Source organism: Elgaria multicarinata, chromosome 20 (genome assembly GCF_023053635.1).
Source record: "Elgaria multicarinata webbii isolate HBS135686 ecotype San Diego chromosome 20, rElgMul1.1.pri, whole genome shotgun sequence".
NCBI classification, from domain to species: domain Eukaryota; kingdom Metazoa; phylum Chordata; class Lepidosauria; order Squamata; family Anguidae; genus Elgaria; species Elgaria multicarinata.
In genome coordinates, this window is record NC_086190.1 from 6,390,831 (window position 1) to 6,409,119 (window position 18,289).

Genomic DNA, 18,289 nt, shown 5'->3' on the forward strand with positions numbered 1-18,289 from the left:
TATCCCTTCCGTTGCGAGCTAAAGACTTTTTTATTTTCTCAGTATTTTAACACCTATTATCTTCAATTTAAACTTTAGGGTTCTAATGCCATATTTTAACCTATGTCAATTTTTGCTGTGTGGTTTTAATCCTGGTTGTGCTTTTTAGATTGTATTTTGTATTTGGATTTTTAGATTGTTGGTTGTTTTTACGCACTTCATAATATTAATTTTTGTGAACTGCCCAGAGAGCTTTGGCTATTGGGCGGTATAAAAATGTAATAAACAAATAAACAAACAAACAAACAAAATCCCACAGCATAAAAAATATCATCCAGTTAAAAGGCCTTGGATATTATTATTATTATTATTATTATTATTATTATTATTATTATTATTATTTAAAAAAAATCACTTGGCACTTAAAAGCCATGAAGTCACTAGGCAAGCCAGCCTGGGGTAAAAGAAATCCTTAAGGAGAGAGCAGAGAGCTACAACCAACTAGGTCCACTCTCCCACCACACCTCAGATGTGTTCAAAGAGTAACATGTTATGCAAGCAGCTAGGCTTTCGCCTACAACTCCTAGTATAACTTGGGCAGGAGGGAAGACTTACCAGGCTTTGGTGGCTATAAACTGGAAGTAGATTGCCATCCTGGGCCTAAAGAGAGAGTCCCTGGGCTGGCTCAAACAGAAGGGAAGGAGGTGGCAGCTCCAGGCCTGTCACCAATGGCAATGACCAAGCTACCCATGAGTCCGAAAGCCAGAGCCCTCAGAGAGAGCGGGGTGGGGAAGTAATTTAATTTGTTTTAAAGTTACCTCACAGGCCTGGGACTGGTCTATATTGTAGTATTGTCTTGAGGATGAGGGGGGAAGAAATGAATTTAATTTGTTTAAAGGAACTCACTGGCTTAGCACTGGCCTGTGACTTTAAGATGATTACCTCACAAACATATATCTTACGGGAGCCGAGTAACGTTGGGTAGAAACTTGAAATTTGGCACGCTGATAAGTCTAGCTGTACAATGTACCAGAAAAATCTAAAAACAATTTTGGATTTTAAGTATTTTTTAAAAGAATTTAATAAAACACCAAGGCTTATGCCTACAACTCCCAGCATGCCTTGGGTGGAATTCCCATGAGTCTTTTCTTGCCACTAAACTATGACTCGTGGTCATGACCAGAACAAATTGCTATTATTCCTTCAGGACATTCCATAAATAAAATTTCTTCAGCAGGAGATATTGAATCACTGAGCCGAGCCACACCCAGAATATCAGCTAGTTTACAAGTTTTTTATACCACTCAATATGTAAAACAGATTCCAGAGCGGTGAACATTGGTATAAGCAGTAAAAAAGAAGAAGATTAAACTCCCTAGTTGCTCCCGAATGAGGAAACGGTTAGGCAACAGTGGAAGGGATTGAGAGAGGAAGGAGGAAATATGTCAGAGAGAAGTGGAGATTGAAGGGTAATAAGACAACTGGGAACTGGAGGAGGGAAAGAAAGCTGCAAGCAAGCAGAAGGAGAGGACAAAGACCAGGAGAAAGATGTGTTTCAGTCCTTAACCGAATTCCTGTAGTTGTTAGTGCACTGGGAAGAAGAGGACTGAAAGCCAACTTAGGGCCAAAAGGAGGACAAAGAGAAAAGGGTTGAGAAACCTGTAATTACTGGCAGGAAACAGAGCTCAAAGGTGCAGGTGAAAGGATGCTTAGCAGAACAGGTGACTCAGCTCCGTGTGGAATGTTGAAATGAAAGGACATTTTACTAGGGGTGTGATCCACTTGTCCTTGAATCGGAGAAGCAGAAGCGGATCGGGGTGATCCGCCTCTGTTACAGGTGGAGGAGAAGCGGATCGGGGGCTGGAGAAGCATGGCGAAGAGAAGCAACCATAAGTGGATCGCTTCTCTTTTCGCGGAGCGCTCCGCCTGCCATTTTGGATTTTTTTGCCCATAGGATTGCATTGCGGAAAACATTAGTGGATAACTTTTTTGTTTTTCAAGCTATCCATTTGAAACTCGCTGTGATTAGAGAGCCATCGGTGAGGGACATTTAGAGCCTATTTTCAGCACTTTGCGTGCTGCAGTTTGCTTGCTATAATTTTTTTAAACAGGGTAAAAAAAGCGGAAGAGGTACCTTTTCGACGTGCTGAGAGGCAGATTCAACTCCCAATCATGATCACCTGATGAAGCATCCTCCAATCCCAAAGTTGGAGGGGGCATAAGCAAAATGGGATACTTAGTAACTTAGGATACTGGGAAACTTTTCTTTCTTAGTCTCTGAACGGACTTTTCCCAGTGTTTTTTTTAAACAGTAGCCCCACCAAATGCACAAACACAACCTGAAATCATATACTAAGCAAATAAATAACAGATAGGAAACACAGCACTCCTACCCACCCTAACCTTGGTGAACAACTGAATAGATGTGGTGCAAGGGGATGAGGTCCCCTAGCGCATGTGGATGTGCCCAGTGCACACACACTCCTGTCCTTGAAGGGTCATCAGAGGCCTCCAAAGATAAACCAGTGGAGAAACTATGCCTGTCATGAGTTGAAGTGTCAGGTAGCTTCTTAAGGTACTCAAAAAGTACCTTGTCAGTTACTTACTTCGGGTCAGTCAAATTGACATAACTCCCCCTGGGCCCATCCACTTTCCTCTTACTGGTAAAAGACAGACATAGCCTTTTTTTAAAAATTCTTCTTGTTGTTTATTCAGCAACACTGCTGCTTCTAATTCCACCCCTCCTTTGTTTATTTATTTATTTATTCCATTTTATATTTACACCCCATAGCCCAAGCTCTCCTGGCTTTTCCTCTTCAGTGAAGTCAAGCCAGGCTTTCATTACGGTTCAACTCCTTATTGCTGTTGTTGTTGTTGTTGTTGTTGTTGTTGTTGTTGTTATTGCTATTAATAAGTACTGCTATTATTAACGTTATTATTTTGTTGTTGTTTAATAATGGCTGTGATCACGGTGCAGTCAATCAACTCTGAAGCAAGGATCACAAAGCTTTACTCTTATCCTCCTAGCCTCCTAGTTATGGGATGCAAAAGAAAAGGCATCTCTCTGTGCTGCTCCCGCCTCACAGGGATGGTTTGCATTACTGGCTTTGAAACTATCCTTGGCTCACTTCCTTGTGCCCCCAGAAATGTCTGCTACATGCCTGCCTTCCCTCCTCCACCTGGGTGCTGTTGTGGTGGGGCATCTGCCAGGACTGACTTCCCCACAGATCTTTGGCATCTCTGCCTGCCTCTCTGCCCACCTGGTGCCTGGGAGCTGTACTACATGATGGGCTTTGTGGTTCAACCCCACAAGCCTCTGGCATGCTTGCTCCCAGTGCTGCCTGTCCTCCTCTGTGCCCACCTCGCAGGGATGGTTTGTGTGTGTCTTGCTTTGATTCAGCACTCACTTAGACTTTTTGATGTTCCAAATAAATTTTTCAAGTGTGGAAGAAGATTCATATTTAGGTTTATCTACTCCCCAATTCATGGCATGTTGGGATTTCCTTTGAAATGGCCATGAATAAAGCCCATTGAGCTGTCTGCAGCTTTAGAAATCCCTGAGACACTGGGGTGTCAGATTTTCAAAAATTCCCCAATAATCAGGGGAGGCTTGGATTTGCTTGAGGCTTGGCATGCATGTGTATACATGCATCAGGTGTCATGGTGCCTAGTTTGACATTTCTAACATGAAAATTGATGGAGTTCTAGCATGGGACTTGAATTGGGGTGACTTAAAAGGGAAAAACCCTGCCAAAAATCAGGAGATGATGGGATTTGCTTTAAACTTGCCATGAATGTGGATCTAGATGGCATCTGTGAGGGTGCCTGCTTCGAAGTTTTATCTATGAAAATGTAGGCGTAAATCCCATTTCTGAAAATGGGGTGTCAGATATTCAAAAATACCCAAAAAATCAGGAGATGCTTGGATTTGCTTGAGGCTTGGCATGCATGTGTATACATGGATCAGGTGTCATGGTGCCTAATTTGACATTTCTAACATGAAAATTGAAGGAGATATCAAAAGGGGTGTGAATTGGGGTTATGGGTGGTGCGTTAGAGGTTAAAGCCCCGCCAAAAATCAGGGGATGAGGAGATTTGCTTGAAACTTGCCATGAATGTGGATCTAGATGGCATCTGTGAGGGTGCCTGCTTCAAAGTTTTTATCTGTAAAAATGTCGGAGTAAATCCCATTTCTGAAAATAGGGTGTCAGATATTCAAAAAGCCCCCAATAATCAGGGGATGCTTGAATTTGCTTGAGGCTTGGCATGTATGTGTACACATGGATAAGCTATCATGGTGCCAAGTTTGAGGCTTCTAACATTAACAGAAAAAAGTTGTAGGCATTTTTGGATTTCAATGCAAGTCTATGTAGGCGAAAAGTGGAGCTCCGATCCAGATCCAGAGCTGCGCAGCAAAGCGGAGCGGACCATAGGCGGAGTGGAGCAGACCCGATCTGGAAGTTGCAAATCTGAAAGAGAAGCGGATCGGGGAGTCCGTGCACACCCCTACCTTTTACTACTCCTGACAACAACCTAACTGCTGCGTTCTGCACTAGCTCCAGCTTCCGCAGCAGACTTAAAGGCAGCCCAGCCCCACATAGAGTATGTTGCAGTAGTCCAACATTGAGGTTACTAATGCCTGTTCCACTGTGGTCAAGCTATCCCGGTCTAGAAGAGGCTGCAGCTGGTGAGCCAGCTAAAGCTGGTAAAAGGCAGTCCATGCCGCTGCGGCCACCTGGGCCTCCAGCAACAATGATGAATCTAGGAGTACCCCCAGATTATGAACCTGATCTTTCAGAGGGAGTGCAACCCCACTGAATGGCTCACTGTTTTAATACAACGAAAGAAAAGCCACTTGTGCTCCGCTCCGATTAGGAGCGTAGAAGCAGTAGCGGATTGGCCTGCTCCGCCTTACCCAGAGGCGGAGTAGGAGCGGACCGCGGACCCCCTAGAAGCAAGGCGAAGAGAAGCGGCCATTTTTCGGAGCTCCGAGTTCAGGCGGAGCGCTCCGGTCACCATCTTGAAAACATTTCGCCATAGGATTGCATTGCGGCAAATAATCGCGCATAACTACGTTGTTTTTGAAGCTATCATTCTGAAAATTCTTGTGCACAGAGAGTCGTGGATGGGGGTCATTTTGAGACCACTCTCACCTCTCTGCATCGTACGGGTCACGGGCTATATTTTTGTGAAAATCGGGTCAACCGCGCGGCTCAAACTGCGTTTTCGGCTTTTCGCCCATAGGATTGCATTGAGGGAAAGAATCGGGGATAACTGGGGGGGGGGGTTTAAGCTATCATTCTGAAAATTCTTGTGCACAGAGAGTCGTGGATGGGGGTCATTTTGAGACCACTCTCAACTTTCTGCATCGTACGGGTCGCGGGCTATATTTTTGTGAAAATCGGGTCAACCGCGTGGCTCAAACTGCGTTTTCGGCTTTTCGCCCATAGGATTGCATTGAGGGAAAGAATCGGGGATAACTGGGGGGGGGTTTAAGCTATCATTCTGAAAATTCTTGTGCACAGAGAGTCGTGGATGGGGGTCATTTTGAGACCACTCTCAACTTTCTGCATCGTACGGGTCGCGGGCTATATTTTTGTGAAAATCGGGTCAACCGCGCGGCTCAAACTGCGTTTTCGGCTTTTCGCCCATAGGATTGCATTGAGGGAAAGAATCGGGGATAACTGGGAGGGGGGGTTTAAGCTATCATTCTGAAAATTCTTGTGCACAGAGAGTCGTGGATGGGGGTCATTTTGAGACCACTCTCAACTTTCTGCATCGTACGGGTCGCGGGCTATATTTTTGTGAAAATCGGGTCAACCGCGCGGCTCAAACTGCGTTTTCGGCTTTTCGCCCATAGGATTGCATTGAGGGAAAGAATCGGGGATAACTGGGGGGGGGTTTAAGCTATCATTCTGAAAATTCTTGTGCACAGAGAGTCGTGGATGGGGGTCATTTTGAGACCACTCTCAACTTTCTGCATCGTACGGGTCGCGGGCTAGAATTTTTTAAAAAATCGGCGGGGAAAAATACCTTTTTCAAAGGGCTGAGGGGCAGAGTCAGCTCCCGGTCATGATGATCCCAAAGTTGGAGGAGGGCATAGGCAAAACAGGTAACTTGGGATTCTGGGAAACTTCTCTTTCTTCATCTGAACGGGCTTTTCCCCGTGTTTTTTAACACACCTCGCAGGGATGTTGTGTGTGGGGTGCCCGATTTTCAAAAATTCGCCAAAAATCAGGGGATGATGGGATTGCTTTGAAACTTGGTGTGCGTGTGTATATCCCCATGAGGTGTCATGGTGCCAAACATGAGGTTTCTAACTTGAACAGAAAAAAGTTGTATAATTTTTTAGCTTTCAAAGCAAGCCTATGGGGGGGGGGAAACGGAGCTCCGGATCCGGATCCGGAGCTCCGGGCGGAGCGGAGCGGAAGTGGGCGGAGCGGGGGCGGGGCGGAGCGGCCCGATCCGAAAAATGGCAGATCTGCAAGTGAAGCGGAGCGGGGGGTCCGTGCACACCCCTACACAGAATCAATCACGAAAATGTAGTGGTACAATTTACATTCTCTAGTATGACACGCAAAATAAAAGGAATTAGGTGGGTTTAGGAACACTTCCTTTGAAATCAGAGGTTTCAGGATCTGTAAAATATCAGAAAACCACAAAATCAGATCTTTTGCTCTGGACTAAGGATAAAATTTACTGCATAACTCAAGACATTTCTTTTCACACAAAATCTCAAGCATTTGTTGTTTCACTGGTACTGAGTCAGATCTGTGAAGGGGCCTCTGGGATGTGATTCTGCACTGGTGGGAGGTGAATGACTAAGCGGAAGCTTGTCACACGCTGTGGCAGGTATGTGCCAGTATCTTTGGTGGGTACGGGGTTGTTGAGCATTCAGATGCACCGTTGTAGTGACAGATAATGCCTGAGGCTCCCAGCTAAAGGCTTTTGTGGCCCCAGCTGAGAGATAAGGGTTCTTTTGAGGAGTTTTGTAGTCTTCAAGTGGAGATGGGGGAAGGACTCTCTTCCCCCTAAAGGGCAAGTCTAAGGGGTGGCAATCTCACAGACACCAGTCAACAGGCATTGAATATCTCATCCGATTCAAGGCACAGCAGGGTAACAGCCTAGACAGGATGTCAGCTTCGGTTCTTCCCCCTTCGCAGATCTTTCAATGAAGGTGGCCCAAATTTAAATCCCATATCTGTGTCTCATTGTATTATTTCCACCCACCATTTCCTCCCAACAGTAGCACAGAAGAACGTGGATTATATAGTTCTATAAATCTTTTAAGAAGTCCATTAAACGTTGAAAAATGTCCCGTGTACTTGGAAATTCAAATAATCTGTTATTGATTCCAAATGATATTCCATGGAATCCATCCTTTACATGATGCCATGTCACTGCCACACCATTGTCTTCCAGGCGTTTCTTGTACAACAGTCCATCATCCCTGAGAACATCGTATTCGCAGGTTACAAGGAACATTTCAGGGAGCTGGCAGATGACTGTATCTTCTGCTAAAAGTGGGGAAAACATGGGCTCAAAGGCTTGCTTGCCAATTTCATAAAGGTTTTCTGAAAATGGATCAGGGACCAGTGGCACGTAGCCCCTGACCTTAAATTCTTCTGGAATAAGATCTGCACTGATCCATTTTTTGCACTTCACCCGTAAATCCATAGGAACGTGGGCATTCTTCATAATTTTATCCATGTCGACATATTTCCCAGTGAGATAAAAGAAGCCATGTTTAATAGCCAGTTTCTTGAACAGGATAGGAACTGAATGGTTTTGCTGGTAAGAAGGCAAACTGAAGTCCACTGCCTGGAGGAATGGGTACAACAAGAACTGGGCACGCAGCCTTGGGAGATCCGTCCTTGTTACCAGTTCTTGACAAAGTGCAGTCGCTAAGCTGCCTCCGCTACTATCCCCGCCAATGATGATACGATTGGGGTCCACTCCATATTCTTTTACGTTCTTCAAGAAGTGTATTGCAGCACTGCGGCAGTCCAAAAAAGAGACAGGGTATGGATGTTCTGGGGCTAAGCGGTATCTAAAGAAAAAGCAAGAAGTTGTCTCAGTTCATAATTTTTAAAGACTAGCCTTTTCCGGCAGGCCCATCTAGATCAATGTTAAATCAAGAATTTTTAAAGATATATTGATTCCTGTTTTAATGTTGTTCCATGCCTCGATCCAAAGGGAGAGGCGGGTAAGAAATAAATAAATATTATTATTTTTATTGTTGTTGTTGTGGTTGTTGTAGTTATTATTATTATTATTATTATTAATATTTCATGAAATAGGGACTTCTTTTTCCTCGGGCTGTGTACAGACTCCTCAAGCCACTTCTCAGCCTGCTTCAGCCACAGCATTCGGCTTCTGAAAGCTGAAGTCCAAAGCATCTGAAGATATGCGTTCCGCCCAGCCCTGCTGAAAAGGCTGGAGTAAGAACTTTCCCCCCTGAAGATGAGACTGGCCATAGTCAGCAGGACTTTTGACTACTCTCCATGGCTTTACAAGGAACTATGGCTGATTAGCAGAGTGGTGTAGATTAAATTGGCTGGTCAGGTTGCAGGGTGGTATGGACAGGAAGAACATGGGTGAAGAATGGGGAGCACCCAATAGCATTTTTCAGGTGGTCAGGGACATTCTAGTCTTTCTATCAGGGTTTTGAGATACTAGAGTCAAGGAATGGACCCCTGTTAAGGCTTGACCAGTTCACCCTCAGAAATATGTGGGTCTTGGGGCTGGTGACATTGATGAGTGGGGTCTTCTTTATGCAGGCTCATCCTAGAGAGGAGCTAGGAGGGAGTGCCATGGGATTGCTGCTCACTTCAGTTACACCCTGACACTGCACAGCTCAGCTTTTCTGCTACAAATCTCTCACTATAAAGAATTGAAGTGGCCACCGAGGACTCAAGTCTCACTTCTTCATTTCTGGTATTTCTTGTCCCTCCCAAGTCCCTTATCAAAGTGAATATGTGGCAGAGCTGTCATTGTAATGATAAATCTAGATGGATGACATCACTTATCCTGAAGCCTAATAACTTTTGTCCCATCAGTTGTCTCCTCATATTTGGCAACATCTCTAAAGAGTTTTAAGGATGGTTTTTGTTGTTGTTTCCATTGGGGACACAATTGGCTGCTCTCCTCTACTGACACTTTCAGACACAAATGTTTTATGGAACTTTACCATATTAAGCTCCCTGCTTCGATACCATACAGGATGTTCTTTTGGCATCACACCACCCTATCATGATTCATAACATCTGACAACTTTCCCAGTAAAGGAATTCCTATGTTCTAGATTTAAACTGATTTCCTTCACTAAATTATTATTATTATTATTATTATTATTATTATTATTATTATTATTATTTGTTTGTTATCCGCCTCTCCCTCTGGATCGAGGTGGGGTAAAAAACTAATAAAAGCACTATAAAATACATACAACTAATTCAAATGTTTAAAACCAGTGCATCATTAAAAGCAGCACATTATTAAAAAGCAAATTTAAAATTCAAGTGGGTAGGCCTGCCGGAAGAGATCAGTCTTTATGGCTTTCTTCAATTCCGGAAGACTGTTAAGTTGATGAATCTCTCCCGGCAAGCCATTCCACAAACTGGGAGCGGCAGAAGAAAAGGTCCTCTGGGTAATAGTTGTCAGCCTTGTTTTTGTTGGCTGGAGTAAATTCTTCCCAGAGGACCTGAGTGTGCGGGGCGGATTGTACGGGAGAAGGCGATCCCGCAGGTAGCCTGGACCCAAACCATGTAGGGCTTTAAAGGTGATAACTAGGGGTGTGCACGGACCCCCTGCTCTGCTTCTCTTCCAGATCTGCATTTTGCAGATCGGGTCGCTTCGCTCCACCCCCGCTCCGCCTATGTCTGCTCCGCTCCGCTGCGGAGCTCCGAATCCGGATCGGAGCTCCGTTTCCCCCCCCCCATAGGGTTGCATTGAAAGCTAAAAAAGTATACAACTTTTTTTCTGTTAAAGTTAGAAACCTCATGTTTAGCACCATGACACCTCATGGACGTATACACATGCACGCCAAGTTTCAACATAATCCCATCATCCCCTGATTTTTGGGGAATTTTTGAAAATCAGGCACCCCATTCACACCCCTTTCGATAGCTCCGTCAAGTTAGAAACCTCAAACTCACCACCATGATAGCTTATCCAGGGATACACATGCACGCCAAGACTCAAGGCAATCCCATCATCCCCTGATTTTTGGCGGGGCTCTAACCTCTAACGCACCACCCATAACCCCAATTCACACCCCTTTCGATAGCTCCGTCAATTTGCATGTTAGAAACCTCAAACTCACCACCGTGATAGCTTATCCATGTGTCCACATGGACGCCAAGTTTCAAGCCAATCCTATCATCGCCTGATTTTTGGGGAATTTATGAATATCAGGGACCCCATTCACAACCCTTTCGATAACTCCGTCAATTTGCACGTTAGAAACCTCAAACTCACCACCATGAAAGCTTATCCAGGGATACACATGCACGCCCAGACTCAAGGCAATCCCATCATTCCCTGATTTTTGGCGGGGCTTAAACCTTTTAACTCACCCCAAATCAAGTCCCATTCTACAACTACGTCAATTTGCATGTCAGAAATGTATCCTTTGGTCCCATGACAGCTTACCCATGTGTCTACATGGACGCCAAGTTTCAAGCCAATCCCATCATCCCCTGATGTTAGGGGAAGTTTTGAAAATCGGACACTCCAGTATGTCAGGGATTTCAAGTTGCAATGCAGACAGCTCAATGGGGCCAGTTCAAAGGAAATCCCAACATGCCATGAGATAACCCTAAATCTTCTTCCACACTTGAAAAATGGATTTTTGAACTTGATAAAGTCTAAGTGAGCGCAGGAAGGACTTCTCCCCTGAGTCAAAGCAAGAGACATACACCATCACTGCGAGGCGGGAAGGGGAGAAGGGAGGGAAGGCAGGCAGGCAGGCAGGCAGCATGCATTGTAGTGCTGCAAGGATGGCTTGAGCACTAACGCATAGCAAACCAACCCGTAAGCGGGCGCAAGGAGGAAGTGAGGCAAAGATGGCTGGTTGTTTCTTTCTAAGCCAGCAGTTACGCATTGAGGGGCACAGAGGAGGACGACTGGGAGCAAGCGTGCCGGAGGGTGCTGGGCATGAACCACAAAGCCCATCTCCCAGGCACCAGGTTGGCAGAAAGGCAGGCAGAGCAGGCGAGGAGTCAGTCCTGGCAGATGCCCCACCACAGCAGCACCCCGGGGGAGGTGGGCAGGCAGGCAGGCAGGCAGGCAGGCAGCAGGCATTTCTGGGGGCACAAGGAAGTGAGGCAAGGATGGCTGGTTTCTAAGCCAGCACTGCAGTTAGTCACGCATTGCAAACGCAAACCATCCCAGCGAGTCAGTCACCGAGGAGGAGGACAGGCTAGCAGAGGGGCAGGCAGAGACATGTCATAGATCTAGTATTGGGGAGGAGTCAGTCCCGGCAGATGCCCCACCACAGTAGCACCCTGGGTGGGGGAAAGCAGGCAGGCAGGCAGGCAGGCAGGCGGGCATGGGTTGCCAGGCCCAGAAAAGCTGTTACCTTACACAAGTAAGCCATAGATCTCTGGGGGAGTGAGTCCCAGCAGATCCAGCTACCTCACAAGGACGGCTCCCAGGCAGGCGGGCATGGGCAGGTAGGTTATAGCTTATTGAAGCAGTTACTTTGAGTGTGGCAGATGATGCAGGCAATCAACCACACTTTGGCTTGGAACACTAACATTGCTGGATGATCCACCTCTACGTGTATCGGTGTTGGATGACCTGGAGAAATCTATCCTCAGCCAGCACCCTCCAAAGGGCAACCAGTGGAGTGCTGGAGTTTTCCACCTCTTCTCGGTGGCTGTGGCGGTTCTCTGCCCAACCCAACCATGGCGTGCAGACGGAGCCTGTGCCCAATACCCCTGGGCTGTGCTCCTCCTGGGAGGGAGCTCACTACTCAGAAAACTTAAACTGTTCCTTCCTATGCACTTCACCCTAAACTTGAAAGGTCGACCGGTCGACTGCTGGAGCTTAGCTCCCTCAACAGGTGAAGTCAATGAATTAAAGTGACAGGTTGCTTCTCAAAGAGGGATTACAGTGGAAGAGGGGTGGGACGAGACCGGGGAGAGAGGCTCGGCCAGCTGTGCATCCACCGTAGTGGCTGTGCCAAAGTCTCAGAACTTCAAGATGAAGTGAAGTGTGAGCTCAATTCACTGGAACCAATAAATCTCTCTATGTAAAAATTTTTTTAAAAAAAATTAAAAAAGGAAACTGAAACTGTCCGTACGCACTAAGTGGCTGTGCTACGGGAGATCGGTCGACTGCTGGAGCTTAGCTCGTGCAACAGGTGAAGTCAATGAGTTGAAGTCACCGGTTGCTTCTCAAAGAGGGGTTACAGTGGAAGAGGGGTGGGACAATACTGGGGAGAGAAGCTCGACCAGCTGCTGCTACTAATCCTCACCCACATCCTGGAGGAACACAGCATCCAACATGAAGTGGGATGAGACAGGAGAGAGAAGAGAGCATCCACCGTAGTGGCTGTGCTCAACTTGGTGAACTACAAGAGGAGTCGAAGTGAGAGCTCACTTCTCAGAAAACTTAAACTGTCCTTAAGCACTAAGTGGCTGTGCTACGGGCGATCGGTCGACTGCTGGAGTTTACCTCCCGCACATAGGGGAAGTCAATGAGTTGAAGTGACAGCTTGCTTCTCAAAATCAGCAGACTGGTCGAGTAGTCCATTTGATCCCTGAGCTCTCCAAAGGGCGACCCGTGGACTGCTGGAGTTTACCTCCCTCAATTGGGGAGTGAGTCCCAGCAGATCCAGCTACCTCACAAGGACGGCTCCTAGGCAGGCGGGCATGGGCAGGCAGGTGGGCAGGCAGGTGGGCAGGCAGGCAGGGGGCAGGCAGGCAGGCGGGCGGGCAGGCATGGGCCGGTGGGCACAAAGGAGCTGGTACCTTGCACAGGTATGCCATAGATCTCTGGGGGAGTGAGTCCCAGCAGATCCAGCTACCTCACAAGGACGGCTCCCAGGCAGGCGGGCAGGCGAGCAAAAAGGAGCTAGAAGTTATTGAAGCAGTTACTTTGAGTGTGGAAGATTTGTGTGCAGGCTTGGAGCATTAACGTTGCTGCTGGATGCAAAGTGGAAGTGTTGGATGACATGGAAAAACCAAGCCTCAGCCAGAACCTTCGAAAGGGCAACCCGTGGACTGCTGGAGTTTTCCTCCTGTTCCCGGTGGCTGGGACGGGTCTCGGCTTCTCAAAGCCATGGCACTGGTGCGTATGCACTGCAGCTTCTACTACGAGAGCTGTCCCACGGACGACTGGTGCATTACTGGAGCTTAGCTTTTTCTCAGAGGGGAAGTCAATGAGTTGAAGTTGCAGCTTGCTTCTCAAAGAGGGGTTACAGCCGATGAGGAAGAGGGGTGGGATGAGACTGAGGAGAGAGAGGAGAGCATCCACCATAGTGGCTGTGCTAAAATGACTGAGCTTCAAGATGAAGTGAAGTGAGAGCTCGCTTCTCAGAAAACTTAAACTGTCCTTACGCACTAAGTGGCTGTGCTACGGGAGATCGGTGGATTGCTGGAGTTTACCTCCCGCACATAGGGGAATTCAATGAGTTGAAGTGACAGCTTGCTTCTCAAAATCACCAGACTGGATCACGAATAGTGCATCTGATCCCAGAACTCTCCAAAGGGCGACTGCCACGACACAGGCTCTGAACACCAGACCTCACGTCTGGAGCGAAGCGGCCTGATCCGCAAATTGTGGATCTGGAAGAGAAGCGGATCGGGGGGTCCGTGCACACCCCTACCCTGTGCCTGCTTACCCTACCCTGTGCCTGTTTGCATTCTCTTCCCCTCCTTATTGTTTTACTATGATTTTATTAGATTGTAAGCCTATGCGGCAGGGTCTTGCTATTTACTGTTTTACTCTGTACAGCACCATGTACATTGATGGTGCTATATAAATAAATAAATAATAATAATAATAATAATAATAATAATAATAATGGAGGTTTTTGTGGAGCCTGGGCTATTCACTTTACTTTCCACATTGTTATCAATCACTCTATACATCAGGACTTGAATTTTTTGACCTGTGTAGAATTGCAGTTATTTGAGAACTGCATTCATTTAAACTCACTGGCACATTGTTTTAACTGTTTTAACTGCATCTATTGCTTTTAAATTACATATTGTTTTAACTTGGATTATGGTTTAATTTGTTTTTAACTGTGTATATTGATTGTTTTATACTGTATGTTTTTATCTGTACACCGCCCTGAGATCTTAGTGATATAGGGCGGGATATAAATATTTTAAATAAATAAATAAATAATATTTTTTCTGATAAGAACTGCAAGTTTTATGTCTGGCTGCACAAATTAAAAGCCCCGTACCCTCACTTCATGTCTCCAGGCTCTTTTTTCCCCATTCCAGATGCAGCTATGGGTTTCTCAGGTGGGGAGAATCAATCCGAAGGGTGACGTTACTATTTTAGGAGCTTGAGTCTAGTTTTGGGTAAAGAGAGCAGCTCGGGGTGCCTCTCCGGCAGTATCCCACTGCAAGAACAAGCTATCCTTTCTTGGTGATACAACCAGGTGGAGCCACTTACCCAATCGTCACAACCACAGAATCACTTTCGCGTGAAATGAAGCGACTCAGCCTTTCATACGCTTCTGAAAAACACATTTTTTTTCAAGGGAGGTTACTTAATAATGTCCTCAATTTGTTTGTATTGAAAGGAAAAAGAAGCCTCTCTGGTGATGTTTCAATCCAAGAGAAATCATGATGGACATCTGATATCAGGGCTGATATGATCATGTACATTTTGTTATATCCTAATCACTAACATAACCCATATTGCTTTTTTCAAAAAAATTTAATGTTTGAAATTTAACTGACACTGCTCTGTTTTATGGTTTTAAATGTGCACTGCTCAGAGACCCTTGGCTAATAGGAAGCATTAAAACATAATGAAAATAAATTTATAAATGAAATAATAAACATTAAATGGGGCTAACGGATGACAAGAGAATAGATCTAAGCCACTGTGGTGGTGTGTTCATTTTCAAATACTTCTCAGTATAGCTGAATTTTCTTTCAAAGTTCTGTCCAGCTCTTCTGGGTGGGAGGCAAAGGGAGGGTGGGAGGCGGAAAGTGAAAGAGGCCACGTTTGCTGCAACTTCTCCAAAATTTAAGGATAGTTCATTGGCCGTGAAGCTAGAACTTGCAATGAAACTAGAGATGGGTGGCCCCATCCTATGCCTGCCCCATGTGCTGGACCCCCTCCACTTACCCAACCCCAGGGAGTGGCATAGGGCAAAATGTTGGGGGGACTGTGGGCACTCAGCAGAAGGGCACGGGAATCCGCTCCCTGGGCTAGCTGGCATTTTCTGCAGAAATGGCAGCTCGGTTTTGGCCATAAATGGCCCATTTGCTCAAATTGCAGCCGTAAATGAGTGATGCACGCAACTAGAAGGTAGAAATCGCCAAGCAACTCTTACAACAGGATCCCATCCAGCACTTTGAATTGAAGATGAGCTGCATCTTGGGGACATACAAACCATTTATTGGTTCACTAACAAAAAATTCAGAACCCTTGACGTTGGAAGTACTGATCCAAATTCTTCAAAACCAATATAATGAAAAATTGTAGGCTAACAGCAGAAGAACTTACGGAAACTCCCCATCAAGCCAATTCCTCCATGAAGATACAGCACTCCCCTTCTGTTCCCAGCAGGTGAAGTTTTTGGATAGTACACCCTCACTGGCACTTCATCGAAAATCAGATCCTTGATAATTAGCCGTGAATCATTCATTGGTGGGATTCCATTGATTAGGACCCTCCAGGCCCTATACCTGTGGCAAATGCCAACCTTTTCCAGAAAGACACCCTGTTTAGAGAAAGACATGGGGAATAAGTGAGTATACAAAGCATCTAGCATTCATGCCCCAATCAATGTCAGCCTTAGACACAGGCTCTCAAACAGCAGTGAAGCTGTCATGACAGGAAAATCTATCACGAAATACAGATATACAGCATGAAAATGGGGTATGTCAAGCGTCTCACTCATGAGTGAGGTGCAGTAGTGCCACAGTAAATCCCCCGTGTGGAAAGGGCCTATTACTGTTGATGCTATTATTCCTATAAAAGAGATGTGGGGCTTATACCCTTGCTAACCTCCTGCAAATCATCCAGAGCTCTGGATCTCGGGTTATAATGAAATTTCTCTAAAGAACATAAGAACATAGGAACCTAAAAAGAGCTGTGCTGGATCAGACCAAGGGCCCATCCAGTCCACCATTCTGTTCACACAGCAGCTCAGGGACCCACAAGCAGGACATGAATGCAACAGCACCCTCCCACCCATGTTCTTTAACTCTATTGTCATCCATTGCTTTGACTGCCTGCCTAGCTGGTTTCCTGCTACTGATATATCTACAGAATTCTTTATTGTTGGCTTTGACATTGTTAGTGATATGCTCTACAATATTTTTGTATAATTATTAATTGTCTTCCTATTTGCTTGCATCACATTTGCGCAAACTTGTGCTCTGACAACTCTGACTTCTTCACTTGGGCAAATTTCCAATTTTCTGAAAGAAGACCGCCTTTCCCTAATAGCTCCCATAACACTACTTGTTCACGGTGCTGGTGACCTCTTGGTTTTGGTACTACCATTCCTAAAAGATGGTATGCATTTTAGCTGAGCTTCTATTATTGTGGTCTGCAGTTTGAAGGGATTTAATCTTCTTGATAAAATCAGTTTGAAGGGATTTAATCCTATTGAATCCCCTTTTCATCATTTCCCTCATTTTAGATAACTTTACTTCTTTGATGTCAAATATAACTGCATCAGGCCTCCTGGGCAATCTTCCACTGAAATATATATTAAAACAGATAGTACTGTGGCCACTATTTCCAACTGACACCATTTAGGATTAAATCCAGGGTCACCTACCCTCTGGTCAGTTCCATGACCAACTATTCTAGGGCATGGGTGTTTAGAGGCTTCTAGCGTTTGTGTAGAAACACCTATATACAGTCTCCTTCCCCAGGTGTCTCTGGCGTATGGATCTTTTGCTATGGCACTTAGGCCACTTTGATTAGCTATCATGTTCTACCATGCACTCATGTCCTGTTTCCTCCCCTTCCATAGTTGAGTAATCAAAAACATTTTCATCTTCATTCCCTTGGGATGAATTCACCTAAACCGGATGCTACCCAGCTCCTGTCAGCTTTCCTGCAGGGTTGGATTTAAAAGCTGCTCTGTCGACTTTTTATGTTGAGTGCCGGCAGTCTGGTTCTACTTTTGCTCAAGTGCAGCCCATCCCTCTTGTAAGGGCCTGGCTTGTATCCTAAAGTCCCTCAGTGCCTAACAAATCTGAAACCCTCCTCCCTGCACCACAAGCTCATCCAGGTATTGAGGCTCCTAAGGTTTGCCTGTCTAGCTGCATGTGGAAATGGGAACATTTCAGAGAAAGCCACCTTGGTGATCCTGGATTTCAACCTCCTACCAAGCAACTGAAATTTGGCTTCCAGGATCTCAGAACTACATTTTCACTCATTGTTGGTACCATGATGACTGATTCAACCCCAACATTATCTGTTAGGCTAACTAAATGATGCATGACATCTGCAGTTTAGGACCAGGTGGACAGTTCACCATGTGGTCTACACACACATCACAAACCCAGTTGTCTATGTGTGCATTCATCAAATGTCCCACTATCACCACAACCCTCCCTCCCCCGCCCCCAAAGCACATCCTTGCTGCAAGAGGATATTTGCTAATTTTCTTAGAAGTGGGTCCCTTCTAAGAGATGTTTCCCCTCTTCCTTATGTCACTGAGAGAATAAACCTATGCGGAAGGTTGGCTGCCAATATCCAGTGCTAGGTGGAATGACAATAGAGGCAATCCTCACCTTGGTGATCCAGCAGCTCTGCATTTCTGCTAGATGTCACCCATCTAGCAGCACTGCTTCAGAGGGGGAGGGTAGGAGGCTGGGACTGCCATAGGATCCATCATAATGCTGATAACAAAGCCTCCTGTTCTCCCACCCTGGGAAATGTGCTTTTTCCCAAGCTTCACACAACGTTTCCTAAGTGTGAAGAGGTAGCCATCATGATTCTCTCTAAGGCAGTTATGAAGAGGACAGGGTTTGCAGTTTCCTGCTCCAATGTCAGAGCCCTGTGTCTAACATCATTTATTTATTTATTTATTTATTTATTTATTTATTTATTACACTTATATACTGCTCCTATAGCCAAGGCTCTCTGGGCG

At 45.6% G+C, this 18,289-nt stretch overlaps 2 protein-coding genes across 2 annotated transcripts in view; both read right to left on the bottom strand.

The window, feature by feature from the left end:
* LOC134411411 (arylacetamide deacetylase-like 4) overlaps positions 1-15,911 on the bottom strand; it is a 58,512-nt gene extending 42,601 nt beyond the window's left edge. The window contains exon 1 of the mRNA XM_063145191.1: positions 15,682-15,911. Coding sequence (XP_063001261.1) covers positions 15,682-15,823 — 142 coding nt within the window. The 5' untranslated portion in view covers positions 15,824-15,911. The remainder of the gene's footprint in view (positions 1-15,681) is intronic.
* On the bottom strand, positions 7,167-14,693 carry LOC134411413 (arylacetamide deacetylase-like 4). Its single transcript, XM_063145195.1, has 2 exons — positions 14,617-14,693; positions 7,167-8,029 (listed from the first exon to the last, which is right to left on the bottom strand). Exons 1-2 carry the CDS (start codon positions 14,691-14,693, stop codon positions 7,255-7,257), a joined length of 852 nt encoding a protein of 283 aa, XP_063001265.1. The 3' UTR covers positions 7,167-7,254.
* Positions 15,912-18,289: the final 2,378 nt, after the last annotated feature.